We start from the raw sequence: 15519 nt of genomic DNA, 5'->3' as shown, positions 1-15519 counted from the left end.
ACCTATGTATAACAATACGGTCATCAAGTCCCAATTTACGTCAACGCACAAATCCGACGTGGTGTCTATTAGCAGACCGCCAATTTAGTCGGGCGTTCGTTTGCGACTCGCGTGAGATGAATATAATCAATATTGTTCTGTTATATTAACCGAATACACTTGACTTGTGGGTAACGAGTTACCAACATGACGTAACCTATACGTATTGAACATAAACGGAAAACGGTGTATGCTGTATAGTGATGTTGTTTACGAGGAAAAAAATCGTGGTATACAATAAAAAGCTTTGAAACAGATCGAGTTACGGAAAATTATCGTTTGATCGCAATACGAGAATGATATCAATAAAAAAACACGAATAATTCTTTGATTAAAAAAATAAAAAAAAAATTAAATATATATGTATAAATTGGTTTATAGATAAAATTAGACCATTGTTTTAAAAACAGTCGCATAAGCGCGTTACACATTACATCATGACTTATCGTAGCATTAAGTTATCGATTGTAATAACACAACTATTTAATATAATAACACTTAAGAATTTTGAATTCTGTGCATTTGATATATACACCTGTATGGTTTAGATAAGAGTACATGACACCGTGACAAGATTTTCACTACAGGAGTAGATAATTTATTATTAGGTAGGATAATGAAATGGAAAGGGAGAAAAAAAAACGTAAAATATTTTTAACAAATAATGTTTATTTGTACACATAAATTAAACAATGTTCAAACACTAAACATTCAAATAATTTTGTAATACAAAAATAAATAAAATAATATTTTATCGTATGTTCGTTTCATAAAAAAAGTTTAAGTCTCTAAAAATGTATATTAAATAATAAATATATTATAATTATGAATTAACGCATCTTCGACAAACGTACTTAAGCCACAAAAATGTTTTGTTTTTTCTTTAAAACAGAAATAATATACGTCAAATTAAAAAAAAAATAAAAATAAAATAAAATCATATTTCATACATTTTTTGATACACTACTAAATAATTTTGTAAAATATGGAATGTGTTGTTAATTCATTAACTTTAGGTTTACGGCTGGTAGTAATAATATCTATTGCTTTTATTTTATTCTTTTAATTGACAATATAAATATATAATATGTACTACATTTTTTTTTTTTTTTTTTTTTTATGAGTGATTTGAGCTCAAAACACAATGATAAATCTATATTATAATTTAAATAAATCTAGAAATAAATAACATGTCATCCAAGAATCTATAATATATTGTTCTAATAAATAATAATGTCCTAACAAAAGAAAAAAATCTCATAGTTTAATATATTGGTAACTAAATTTAATACAAAAAAAAAAAAAAAATATATATATATATATAATAATAATAAAATCACAAAGTTTGCCCGCCTGATTGGAAAAAAAACGACGATGATTTTAAAGTCGACTTCAGTAAGTATTTGTGTTAATAATATATTTACTTGGTAAAAAACGATTTTTACGCGAGGCTTTTCAATATTAATATTATTATATAACATAATAATATTAAATCACAGTAAAACATTGATAAAAAAAAAAAAATCAATAACAGTCTAGTCGTTATAAAAATTGTATCGATAATAAACTTGTAATAACCTACCCCACATTGTAGGCGTGCATATATACAATATATATATATATGTATATCGGTTTTTCGAATATCGATCATATTATGTTGTACATACTCACGATTGGGTAGCTTTTTGCGAATGAATGACTATTTTTTTTTTTTTGATATTCGTAAAAAAGTCGTCTTTTCGTCGCAGTTATACTGTATTTTAAATTTAGCTATAACTCGATGCACAATTTTATAATAATTATTTACTTTCCGGTTTCGCGATCCGTTATATTACACAATATGTAAATAGAATCATATATGTGGTTTTAACTATAACGAATTGGAAAAACGAAAAAAATATAGGTACCAAGTATACTGTAAAGTAAAAATCGTTTAAAAAAACACTTAGAAACGTCGTTTGTTCACCGATCTATTAAACGGTATACATAGTGTTACAATTACGTATTTTACACCTACATAATAATAATAATAATATTAAAAACGTTAATCTAAACACACACACACACACACACACCTTCACGGACTTGAAGGCCTCCCCCTATATAAAAATGTGGCTTAAGCGTATCGACATATTATATTAAAGGTAGGTATATATAGTATTATAGTGTAATAATGAATTAAATTGTAAGTACAATAACGAGTGCCCAACTATAATTATATAATATATATGTATATATACATATACACATATATATATTTATTATATACGTATCATACTATTAAATTCTTAAGTCGAATAAAAAAAAACTCGAAGGGTTTATGAGAAGGTTTATTTACCCGTTCGTAAAAATCGGTATTTGATCTATAGATAAATATAATGTTATAAACGTGTATCACGGTGTAAACATTATCATACAACGGTAGGAGGGAGGGGATGCTCTGTCACTATCACAGCACGAATAATAATAATAATAATAATAATAATAATTTAATATAAAAAAATTGGAACTTCACCTACTCTCCGGAATGTGGAAACGCAATAAGACGGCCTTCGTCGATATTATTTTTGTTATCATATTTTTTATGTTTATGTATATATATAGTTAATATTATATAAATTTAAAAAAAAGTCATTTTTATTTTTTAATTATTGTCTGAAATATTTTAGCACCATTATATAATAACACTTTAGAACAGTGCAGTCTAATGCGTTTTTAAAATGGTCTATGCACATTTACATATTATAAAATTAAAAAGTTAAAATGATAAAAATTTAATTTTTATTGTAAAATATTAAAAGAGGCACGCGCATGAAAATAAGCTTGCGGATTTTATATTTTGTAATTTCCGAAAATGTTCCGAAGAAAAATTGATGTATAATATTATTATTATAATATATATATATGTATATATATATACGCCGATTTTCTTACATAGTTAATACATAATAAAATGTTATTATTTTTTCTGTCGTTTAAATGGCCATCGGAAGTGGTTTTAGATGCGCTATCGAGCTCATCCTCCTCACTTGCCTGACTGGACCTTTGCCTACGCCGGTCAAGTTTCGTTCGATGTCCTCTAGGCTCTTACCCTGAGTCTCGGGCACGCAGAATATGATGAATATCAGGCCCATCAGACAGATGCCTCCAAACATCCAAAAGGTGCCGTCTGTGCCGAAGACTCGCAATAAATCGGCGAACGTCTTGGTAACTAAGAATGTGCAGGCCCAGTTGAAAGCTGTCGCCAATGAAGCAGCCGTGCCCCGGATTTTGGCTGAAATTATAACATGGATTGATTTGTTAGATTATTATATATATATATATATATAGACATAATTATAAAGTGTCGTTGGGAGGACGTGGAGGAAAGGCATTTGACAAAAATATAGTAAATATATAGACTTAATAACTTTATAAAAAAATAGACTTTTTTTATGAGTTATCTTGGAATTTTAATAGGTTCAAAATTTAAAAAAAAATGAGGTTTGATATTGGTAAATACGGTTTATAACGGACAAGTTTTTTCTTAATTTTTAAAAAAATAAACAGGAATCTACAGAACCTAGCCTTCTATCAAAATTTTTTAAATTTAATTAATAAGTAGTAGGTTATCATAATTATAATATACAGTAGCATTTAATATACTTCATGGAGTTATTATTATAAATTATCATATTCACCTGGCAAAATTTCACCCATCATCAGCCACGGAATTGGCCCAAAGCCGATAGCAAATCCGATGATGAAAAATACAAAACTGACTAAAGGCAACCATCCGTACTGAGACACGTCGTAACCATTGTTTTTGTAGTTGAAGAACGTTCCGAGAGTGATTAGTGTAACGGCCATCGTAGTACTGGACGCATACAACAAGATCTTGCGACCAAGCTTGTCGATGAGACCAGTTGCTATGAAAGTGGACAAGAAATTGACGATACCTACGATGATGGTGCATAAGTTTTCGTCAATGGTGCTTCCTGCTTCCTAAATAATAAAAATAAAAAAAATAATCATTTTTAGACGTAATAAATTAAAGGCTTTCGTTAATTTTTTTCGTAACATTTAAATGTCAAAATATTTATATAATATTTACCTTAAAAATTTTGACGGTGTAAAAAATGACTGCATTGATTCCGCTGAGCTGTTGGAACAACATGAGTCCCATAGATATAAGCAAGGGTTTTGAGTACATCTTGGAGAATAAGCTTAGATATCCGGGCATTTCTTCGTTTTTGCCCATGTGATTAGCTTTTTCGATCTCACTGAATTCTTGCGTTACGTCCGCATCCTTTCCCCGCAGCCACTGAAGAGCTTTTTTCGCTTTCTTGCTTTTGTCTATACACACACATAAAAATAAAACATGGTTAATTAAGTATACGATCTTAGTTTAAGAAAAATCACATCTAGAATAACTTACTTCTGCTTATGTACCATTGCGGAGTTTCGGGGATGAGGAACATGCACACCAAGAACGGTATAGGGATACAAGCACCGAGGATAGCTAGCATCTGCCAGTTAAGGTATTTGCCAGCAATAAAACATAACAAAATTCCACTGTTGCCGAGTGTGGTAGGCAAAAGACCCAATGTCCCTCTGACTTGAGGTTGTACAGTTTCTCCTAAGTATACAGGAAGACCTAATGAAGCCACTCCTACACAGAATCCAGCTATAGCACGACCAGCCATTACCATTTGCACGTTAACAGCCATCGCTATCAGAATAAAGGCTAAAAGATAAAAATAAAAAAACATAATAAATATTAGCACTGTTATAAGATGGGAGTATTAAACGATATATATATGTTTTATATGTAGGTATAATAAACAGAAAATTATTTGAATTTACAAGTACTCAGATTAAGATGTGCATTAGTAATACGCACATATAAATCAAAAAGTAGGTTAATACTGACAAAAAACACAAGTAGGTACTAAGCCTAGACCTAAATACCAAATTCATTACGAAATCAATGTTTACGATTAAAACGAAGTTTTTTACTGTTTAGATTTTACTTACAAATAATAAAAGGTATTCCGGTAGCGAGTATAGTGGTTTTTCTACCAATGGACTCGATAAGGGGTCCGCCAGCCATGCCACCGATGAGTGCTGCTAGCGGCATGAGACTGCCAATCCATGAACCCTATAATAAAAATTTGGGCAATTAATATATTAGTAACACGTATTTCAAATGCTAACGAAAATGGGTACTTACTTCTTCCTCGGTTACGGACAGCGGACTGCCTGGTCTGTTCATCGACGGTAAGGCGGGTGACGTGTAAGCGGACGCGAATCCAACTACCATTGAGCATAATGATACTGTTAACGAAGCAAGGATCTGTTTGAACAAATGTGGAATATTTGCAAGTTAGATGAAGTCAAAAATATTGAATTTGTTGTAAGGCAAAAAGTTACGTTATGCGAGTGATTAAAGATTGTTATGACTACTAAGTCCCCAAAATCAAAAACCCACCGTGTAAATATATTTTCCTAACATACATTTTGTAATATGCGAATGTCTTGCAGCTATAAAGTCCTTTCTCAAATAAACATAGGCGTCCCTTCCCATGTCCCCCAATAACATTATACTTTCGTGTAATCATAATGGATTAACACTGGATATTTTCAATCGTATTTTTCAGTACGTATTATTTTTATTTGTGCTAAATCACAAAACAATATTATTTCTAGTTGTGAATTCAATGATAATATATCATTATATACTTAAGTATATTTTCAAGTACAAAAGGTTCAAGTATACGTAAAAAAAACATACACAAATAATTAACGTTTAATAACACGTACAAAATATCTACGTATCGTTTTAAATAGTTAAACGTCGATAGACAAGGTTATTATGTGGTGGATGAAATCGATGCAAGTATATAGCTCTAGCTGCTATAGTGATGATGTATGTATGTTGCGTGCATATTTCGTTACATAATAAAATATGTTTCGAAGCTTTTTTATGGACTAATCAGATAAAATATATAAATTCATTATAAAAAATGACGGGTATACGAAAAACATACAACTTTATCGACAAATGAATGATAATCGAATATGATATAATGGTGTGTTCTTAGAATATGTTTACGTCGATAGCCGAATGACGTGCTTATTACGGTCTTATTGTGTAGGCATACATAGAAGATAGAACGGAAGAAATCGAGGAATTTTAATGGCGAATTAGTTGGGTGTTTGTGAGCGACGACGGGTCTGACTTTGCTGATATTTCGAGGTCTCAGTCGATGTTCTGGATCTCTCGGATTATTAGGATTCAAGTATTATTGTTGGTATAATGCCTATAATAATATAACCTCGCGTCTTTCACTAGCCTGCGCGAGACAATCGGACTTTGATTTGAAAAGCGGAAAATATTACCTACCTATATGAAATAAAGTGCGTCGTCCATAATAATGGGCCGACCGGTCGGGTGCCGGAAGCCCAAAACACTATGTAGTTTTAGTTAACGATAGTCGGCCTTGCAGTTATTACAGCGACAATCGCACAAATGTACAACTACAGAACAGGAGTTCCCCTCGTGTTAGCCCTCTGCAGAATTCGTGATCATGGCAGATCATCGAATCGAGTGTGCTTGGAAGACTCTCAACAATAGGTGTCAGATAAAACCTATCGTTATAATACTATTATTAAAGTCATATTATACTGGCCTCGGTATTGGCTTCGAGTCAAAACACGAATTGTTCTTTTAGTTTTACGCGCACAAAATCTACCTTATACGAGTTACGAGTATATATAGAATTACGTAGACAGTTGGAAAATATGAATAAGAGTGTTCTCACTCCTCTTAAAATGTTTTTATTAATTCGTAAAAATAAAATAATAAATGCTGGTTATTCAAAACGCGTGCGATATGATAAAATACTATGTTACTTTATACAGATCGCGGTACACTTATTAAATTCTTTACAGACATAAAATGTTTATGATATTCGACTGTCAATAACGAATTTTACTCATCTCTTGTATTATATTATATATCGTCGAAACGATCGTTTTTTTTATTTTTTTTTCCCATTATACAAGCTTATAATATAATATATTTTATACATTATAATTGTTATATTACTTATATTAGTATACATAGAAATTATTCTTTTCGGTTAGGCCGTGACTACGCAGTTGTATTATTTTAAGATTAAAACACTAACATTTTGTTACCAAAATACATTTTATACGCCAGGACCGTATTACAAGTATATTGATGTTTATTCAAAAATTGAAATCCAAACCCATTTAATGATAAATCAAACTTTTTAGTGTTTGTGTTTACAGTAAAAACGTTTGCTATGTTACATTCACCGGGTGTATTTTTTTTATCTATTAGGTACGTGAAAATGAAACAAATGCAGATTATAGAAAAATAGACAATAGCCATATACAATATTGTAATTTATTAAAATCAAATATTTGACTGAAACACCCATATGCTGATTTTGACATTAAACCGCCGATAATGTTATTTTCACTGAGTGTTTACTTTACACAAAAGGATAACGATGTATCATTATACCTACATACTCCTAAAATATAATACCATATACTGTTTTCGACAAATGAAACCGATACGATAATATTTGCATTAGTCTTGTACTTATAAGCACGCGTGGACCTATGAATTAATTAATTAAATTTTTCCTTTCATCAAAGTTTGTTTTTGCATTGTTAACGTCTACCTAGATCTATAATATCTATATACTATAATATATAACATAATATTATACTATGTCGTACCTGTAGGTATGCTCATTATTGAGATTGGCATTCAAAACGTATACACTTTTGGCGAAAGAGTGTGTACCTACCTACATTTAATTTAATCATATATAATATATATTATTCTACATGGTACGTTATTGAAACCAATTGTATTCAACTGTGATTCCTAAACCGCCCTTCGACACGTCTCCTCCGAAGGTCTCGACGATGCCAAAACGACTTTTATTAAAGATAGATCATGACGATGTGTTCGGTCGTGCGCGTGCATATAATATATATGTATCAATCGTTGGGTAATAATGACGAGCGCGTTAATTAATTAATAATAATTAACAATTCGATCGATAGCGCATACACACCGAGAGGATTTATCGACCTCGATGGCGACAATAACGAAATAATAAAATAAAACAAAACGTAAAATAAAAACAAACAAAAATGCTTATTCGGATCTCGGGCCACCGCGAAATACGGTTCAAATGCAAGCTGTATAGAAGCTTCAGGTGTTATATATATTATAATTCATAATACGTACATTCGTATTTTGCTGGCATTGAATCGTTATTGTGATGGTCAGCGGCGGCGATGAAAGGAACCGAATGACGGACTAATACGTCGTTTCGGACTCGGGGGGCGTCCATTATTGTAATAATGGATATTGTAGAATTTACGATATAATGAAACGGACGTACGAAATCCACCAAAAGGCGTCGTACCTGTGTATTATAATATGTATCCACAAAGGTGTAAACACGTGAACTCAAATTCACGCCGCCCACGCTCGGTCGTGTCTGAGTATAATAATAATACGATTGCGGTGTGTGACGAGATATAGCCAAGACTTTAGAGACATTCGTTAGACGATTGCTTATAATATTATAATATTCTATTCGTTATGGAAGTGAGATTTTCGTATATCATTATTGTTTATATTATATAAATTGTGGGCGTAGGGAATTCTTTTTTTTTTTGTTTTTACCGGAACAATACTGATTGCGAACGAAAAGAATAACAACGGGTGAAAAATACTATCGCGAATATGGCGCACATATAGTATATAGGACATATATTTTATATTACAAGCTCGTACGCAGGTAGATTAGCTGAAATAAAGGTTTGAGCTCATGCGACAACTCTATAGTGGTTGTCTAACGTAGGTATAACTGACTAAATATTTTTAAAAAAACTAACCGATTTGAAATTTGAATCGTGAAAAAATAATACTAATTCAAGCAATATGATTATTAATTTTAAATTATTTCCATAATGTGAGTACACTATATATATTGGCTATTTGACATCACGTTGCGCATCGTGGTCCACCAAAATTATTCTAACTAGGTACTTGTTTTCGAGTCCAGCTCGAGGCGGTTATTAAATTCAACTCGTTAAAAATAAACCGAACACAACAAAGTGCTTAGATTCGGCTTTGTCTTCCATTTGTCACGCGACGCGTCAAACATTTAAAATATATGTGATAAAAAAAAAGCTGAATGAATCGTATTATATGCAGAGACAGGTTACTAGCTTTGAGAAACATTATAAGTTCAAATACTTATATCGTAATCATGTGTACCTACCTCACTAACTACTGTGTACTAATATTTATCTCTACGACAGAAGGATGTATAATTCAGAAACTATACTACTTCGATATAATATGATCAATAAAATCCACCATCTCAGAGTTAAACGAATTTTTAAAACACGTAAATATTACAACTATGATTTTCCTGGAAGTATCTGTAACTACATCGAACCCACAATACTGTCTGTATATCATATATTATGTGCATAGTCGATGAAGATATATGTTCGATTCGTTAATCGTATTTTTAATTAAATTTTCACTACACTCACAGTCGCAAACTACAGTAAATCATAATCGTACTCTATAATCGCGGTGTCAGCAATAGTGCTTTTTTTTGTATTTATGTAAGTGAATTGCGAATGGATATGATATTTCAGTATAATAGACGCCTCTAAAATCAATAGTAAGCATACAATCTCCTGACGGGGACTGTTCAGTAATATACAACGATTTATGTAAAAACGAAAAATTTTCTCGGGAACAACTCTTCGTCATTCTGATCGCTACCTATACTGCCAACAGTCCGTTTTCACGTGACCGCAGGATACGCGTTGCGCACGCCACAGGGTGTACCGGCATCGACAAAAAAAAGGTACGAGCTCACCCTCTGCCAGGGTCAACTCACCGCCGTTATTCGGTGGCACTGCTGCTGCGGGAAAGCGCATTACGAATCGCGTATAATATAATATATTTGACATGATCCCCTGCACAGCGTCAAAAACAACGGCACGAAACCGACGCGGGGGTAGAGATACAAATATTATATATATATATTTTTTAAATAGCGCACACATCGGTTATATTATACACGTCATTTATATAACTATATATATATATAAGTAGTAAGTATGCGAACTAGTACGGAGAAAATTGTAGTTTGTACATTACTAGGACCCGCGGTGCAGCTGTAGCTTTTCGAGAGCTTAAACATTTTTGATACACATATTATATACGTTTGTTGTGGTTGCTGTCCTTTAGTATTAACTGCGGCCTATTCAAAAAATTAATAGTTCAAAATATATGTTGTAGTGTTCTACTCATACGAAAAATATATTTTTCCACTCTAAAATATTACCAAATATATACTAATCGTAAAAATAGGAATATTATTACGTTGCCGAATTCACTTTTTTTTTAAAAAAAATTTAACAAAAGAATTTTCCATTTTTAAATTCTAAACCAAATTACCAGTTAACGACAACGTTTTTTTGTTACATTTTTATAGTTAAAAATTGTGTTACGGTATAGACCGCAATTATTATAGGTAGTCCACATAATGCCATTAAGGATAGCTATTGCATTTACGACCTTTCGGTCTGATATAATAATATTATACCTATATACAATGTAGAAAATCGAATAATCCGGAGGCGGCGAAAATCGTTCGTATAACTGGAATAAACGCGTTTAATCTGCGAGCGGGCAACCGAACTCAAATTTCATAGCCGCACATACCTATACGTTGTTACATTATTCCGTTATAACTTATAATAATATTGCCTACAGCTATAGTCGTCAACACTATCGCACCCGTCAAATCGCGAAATATTATCCGCGACTTGTTTTTCAGTCATGTACCCACGATTAACGCGTACGATTCATCATTTTACACGCACAGGTTTTAGGTCTAGTAGGCGATTATTATTATATTGTTTCTAAAACGGTTATTATTATCTATCATCGTAAATGTGTTCCAGCGTATTAAACATAAACATATTATTTTATAGAATATAGGTTCATGTATAATGTATAGCTGTTTTTACTTGCAGCAGCATAGATGTGGTCAGTTTTCAATCAAAATTATTTGATGTTATTACCTAATATTAATTTGTACAGTTAAGTTGCGCGTTTGGAAACACGAAACATACCGTATTCGGAATAGTAATAAATAATAATAATAATTACTGTACTGTCGACAATTATGCTCCAAATTTATATGTATGTTATCCACTAGCTACGCATACCGATCTACCGTATAGTTTACCTAGTGTAATGATTATAAACGATATAATATAACGACCACCGTATAATGGTTAAACGAATCGAGTCTCTAAAAATTCAGAACGGAAATGACAATAAACGTACTATATATATATATTACATATTTTATTGATATTGTCGGCATACAAACACATTCGTATTTTAGTATAATATACATATAGGTAGACACGAATTTGACGGAATCGTTCGATCACACAAAGTAACAACAATATATCCTAAAATAAATATATTATATTTATATAATAAATGATTGGACACTGGGTAATAATATGCGCCTTTAAAGTCGATAAAGTTCAACTTATAGGTCACTGTTATGGGTTTACAGAAAAAAACTATACAATTCGGTTACTACAAGACGCTATATTCTAATAAAATTTCATCACAAATGAAACATGGGCTGGACATGCCTACGCGTTTTCTATTTATTTAAGTTTGACTTGCCAAAAAAATACACCGAAATTGATCCAAATAGCATAAACACGACGATGCGTGGTTTTGATTTTATAATACAATTATACAAACAAATATTGCGTGTTAACGAAAACGCCGATGTCTGGTATTTTTAAAAATACCATTTTCTGTTTGCCTAGCCTTTGGGCAGTAGGTTCCTACTCATACCGATAAAACAAGTGACGAAAAAAGTGGTGAAATCTAATGCATGGTATATTATTTTACTTACTAAACGTATCGACTGTATTATTAAACACTTATAAGCTCGGTTGTGTGAAAGTACATTAACATAATGTTTATACCAAGAAGAAAATTTAAAATTTATTGCTTTTTCGTAATTCGAACATTCGAAAGACTATACCAAAAGTCTTAAAGTCGCAAAAACGTCAGTTATAGGCGAAAATCCTAAATGATATTAAAGGCGCTTAGCACATTGTATATATATATAATGGCAAAATAAAATGTGTTGTTTAATTCAAAAGCATAACATTTTTAAGATAATCATAATAAAAAACAATAGATAACTACCTATATGTGTGTAGGCAATAGCGAATAATGTCAAGTTAGTGTGTTTTATTGTCTATGAGCTCGTTTTAAAGTTTACATAGCGATTCTGCGAGTGCTTGCGAATGCGTCATAAAAAACACCCTTATATTATCCTATAATATTTATAATATATAGGTATAATTTAAAGATGTCGACACCTGCAGTATATTAAGTTAATCGAAATATTATATTATTATCAATATTATGCGGTCGCGCGCGGTATATACCTGCGAAGCGTTTAATTTCGACTTGGCCTGGTTTTCCTGTCTGACCACCCGTATGTGCCGATGGGTGTCGGTCCTGAGCAAAACCATGGTTTCGGCGCGTCTCGGGGTCGGCGGCGTGTAGCAGGCGTCGGGCACGCGGTATCGGCGGCGGTCGTTGTTGTTGAGCAGCGACGACGAAGACGACGAAGACGGTGCTGGCGAAGCGGTATCGGCGGCAGAGTAACAGGTAACGGTCGAGTCAAAGCTGACGACAGCGTGCGAGCGTGTGAGTTGCCGACGTCTCCGATTCTGAAGCGCTTGTGATCGGAGTGGCGTTCGTGCGGCCGTACTAGTTGTAGTCGAAATAATGGTGCGGCGGGTCGCGGTGCCGTCGATGTCCGCCCCCGCCACCGTGTGCAGCGATCGCCGCCGCCTTCGCCGCCGCGGACTCCTTCGCCGCTGTCGCCTTCGACGCCGCGGACTCTTCCGCCGCCGCCGCCGCCGCCTCTGCCGCCTTCACGACGTGACCTCCAGATCGCCGCCACCACCGCGGCCGCGGACCGAAGAGAACCGTCACCATCACCGCCGACACCACCACCGCCGTTGCCGTTCGCTCGCCGTAATGGTGATGCGTCGGATGCGACCTTTTCTCTCCACGTATATCCTCTTCCCGGTTTTCAAACCGAAACGACCACTTCCGACGCCGAAGAGCTGGCCCGCTTCCGGTATACTATCGCGGCTATATTAAATCCCCCTATAGCAGAAGCCGAAATCGCCTGTACCTGTTGTTGTTTTTGTTATTATTATTATTATTATTACATATACTCGCTCCGACAGTGTCGTGTGACTATATTTGAGACATTTTACGAGCTCGGGACCAAGGGTGTTCGTTCGCAACTTATTATGAATGTATACGTACACGTAATACACTGTGGTCAAGTATAAAGTTTTACTCGATATCAAATCAACGTAGTTCAAACATATTTTTTTTTTAATGGCTTTATATTATGTTTAAATTGAACGAACTGCGGCTGCAGTTCCGCGTCAGATTAACACTCGGCGACCGAAAACTAACGCGATTATTGGACGGGGAAATGTATTAAAACTCTTGAATACGTAACAATACGATAAGTAATTTATTTTATTCGGAAAAATAACTAAAATCAAAACTATTTTTTCTTAACTCGAGACGAACCAACCTGGTTGGTTAGAACCAGTTAACATTTGTAGGTATGTCCGACAAATGGACAGTTTCATTTTAAGTTTTGACTCTCGGAAATATTGACGTCATAAAAAATTTATAAGGTAAAATTTGTTTTTTCAATCCGATGCGGATAACAAGTTGCATTATTACTGCGTATGATGAAATAGGATCGGACGATTATTATCGATTAGAACGATTTGCTAGCGAATCGGCTATACTTATTCCATTTGTTTCAACGCGTTAGTTTTAAAATTGTAGTACAGGTACTAAATTACAATATTCTTTTAATTAGAAAATTGACGATATTATCCAAAACATGCAACGCATTATGTAAAACAGTGTTCAACGACGAACCAGTTTATTTTACACAAAGCAAAAAGTACGTCTGTTCGTCTGTACGCGTAGTTTAGTTTGGAAAAAAAATAACAAAAATGAACCTATTTACGCCGAACAGTGGTTATAAAGACGGTGTTGTCGATTATATAATAATATATTATATTGAAGAACCGTTTAAAACAAATCATTAGCGATCGTAAAACGTATTGGAATATGATTTACAATATTATAATTTCGTCTCGGATATAATTACACATTACGGACGTTGTCAGCCAGCGAGGAACGCGAGAAAATCTGAACAAAGTATACCGTTACGATATACAGTCCGAATAATATTAAATTTTTATATAATACGCATGTATATATAGTTATATAAGTAAAATAGGTGAATTTTAATACAAGACCAGCAGATATATTAACATCATTAACCCTACTCGCGTCCCGAGGGTGTTATACGCCTTTTGCGTACATGACGTGAATTAATTAATCGTATTATGGTAAGTTTAGCGGACCGAGGGCCGTGTAAATAGTTAGATGGGTAAAATACAAAGTATATTGTTGTGTTTTATACTTTTAGTGACTACGTATATATAAACATAATTATTATATTGTAACAGAATACAAAGCGCGGAAAAAAATTATTTCCATTTTTTCGCATAACAAAACTTTGAAAATTTAATACAATCGACAAACAAAATAATACTATAGCGGACTCTATATGAGCTTATTCGCAAAACATATTGTACAAAATTAGTTCGATTGTGAGGGGTTGGGAAGAGCGGTATCTATCAAAGTATTTCCTTTCGATTATTCGTGCCGCGAATTCGTCAGGTTTTATTCCACTTTATACAATACATTATGCGTCCGGTTGAGAATCGTCATCGCCCACGAGTTACACCCTCGAAAACATACAGTAAGGACATTAGCGACACTAAATTACCGGCTATTCATAGTGTTAAAATATACCTACTTAAAGAAATTTCAAGGCGACAATACGATATATACGGTCCATACAGCCATACAGGTTACTCTTTGCGTGTTTATTATTTGTTTGCGAGCCCAGCATATAATTATTATTCAATATCGTTAACATCTATTGGGTTATTTTTAAATATTTATGGTTATTGTTGCCCAGCTGTTGTGATACATTGGTCGTTTAAGCCAATTGTTCAGCCGATATACATTATTAAAGTGTTTATATAGTTGTATATTACATTATAAAAAAATATATAGATTTCCGGAAGAAAAGCATAATGATCGCGACTCGACGTATTTCGTTAATACTGAACAGAAAGTATACTCGTACATAACAAAACGAAAATACTATACGTGCGAACAATATACAAATTTATGATCGATTATAACTTTGGCAACCCGGACGTTCGCACGTCTCGGCTTTAGTAAAA

At 33.3% G+C, this 15519-nt stretch overlaps 1 protein-coding gene across 6 annotated transcripts in view; it reads right to left on the bottom strand.

The window, feature by feature from the left end:
* Positions 1 to 688: 688 nt before the first annotated feature.
* Positions 689 to 15519, bottom strand: part of LOC114131261 (facilitated trehalose transporter Tret1-like) — a 64328-nt gene continuing 49497 nt past the window's right edge. For 5 of the 6 annotated variants that reach the window (XM_027996441.2, XM_027996442.2, XM_027996440.2 and 2 more), the window contains 6 exons: positions 5252 to 5374; positions 5056 to 5179; positions 4457 to 4765; positions 4133 to 4374; positions 3720 to 4023; positions 689 to 3313 (listed from right to left, as the gene is read on the bottom strand). In XM_027996441.2, coding sequence (XP_027852242.1) covers positions 3015 to 3313; positions 3720 to 4023; positions 4133 to 4374; positions 4457 to 4765; positions 5056 to 5179; positions 5252 to 5374 — 1401 coding nt within the window. In that variant the 3' untranslated portion in view covers positions 689 to 3014. Of the gene's footprint in view, positions 3314 to 3719; positions 4024 to 4132; positions 4375 to 4456; positions 4766 to 5055; positions 5180 to 5251; positions 5375 to 12594; positions 13356 to 15519 lie in introns of all 6 variants that reach the window. The other variant, XM_050204763.1, reaches the window with a different exon arrangement.

Source organism: Aphis gossypii, chromosome 3, assembly GCF_020184175.1.
Source record: "Aphis gossypii isolate Hap1 chromosome 3, ASM2018417v2, whole genome shotgun sequence".
Lineage (NCBI taxonomy): Eukaryota > Metazoa > Arthropoda > Insecta > Hemiptera > Aphididae > Aphis > Aphis gossypii.
The sequence above is the reverse complement of the archived record's forward strand: the minus strand, read 5'-3'. Positions and strand labels throughout refer to the sequence as shown.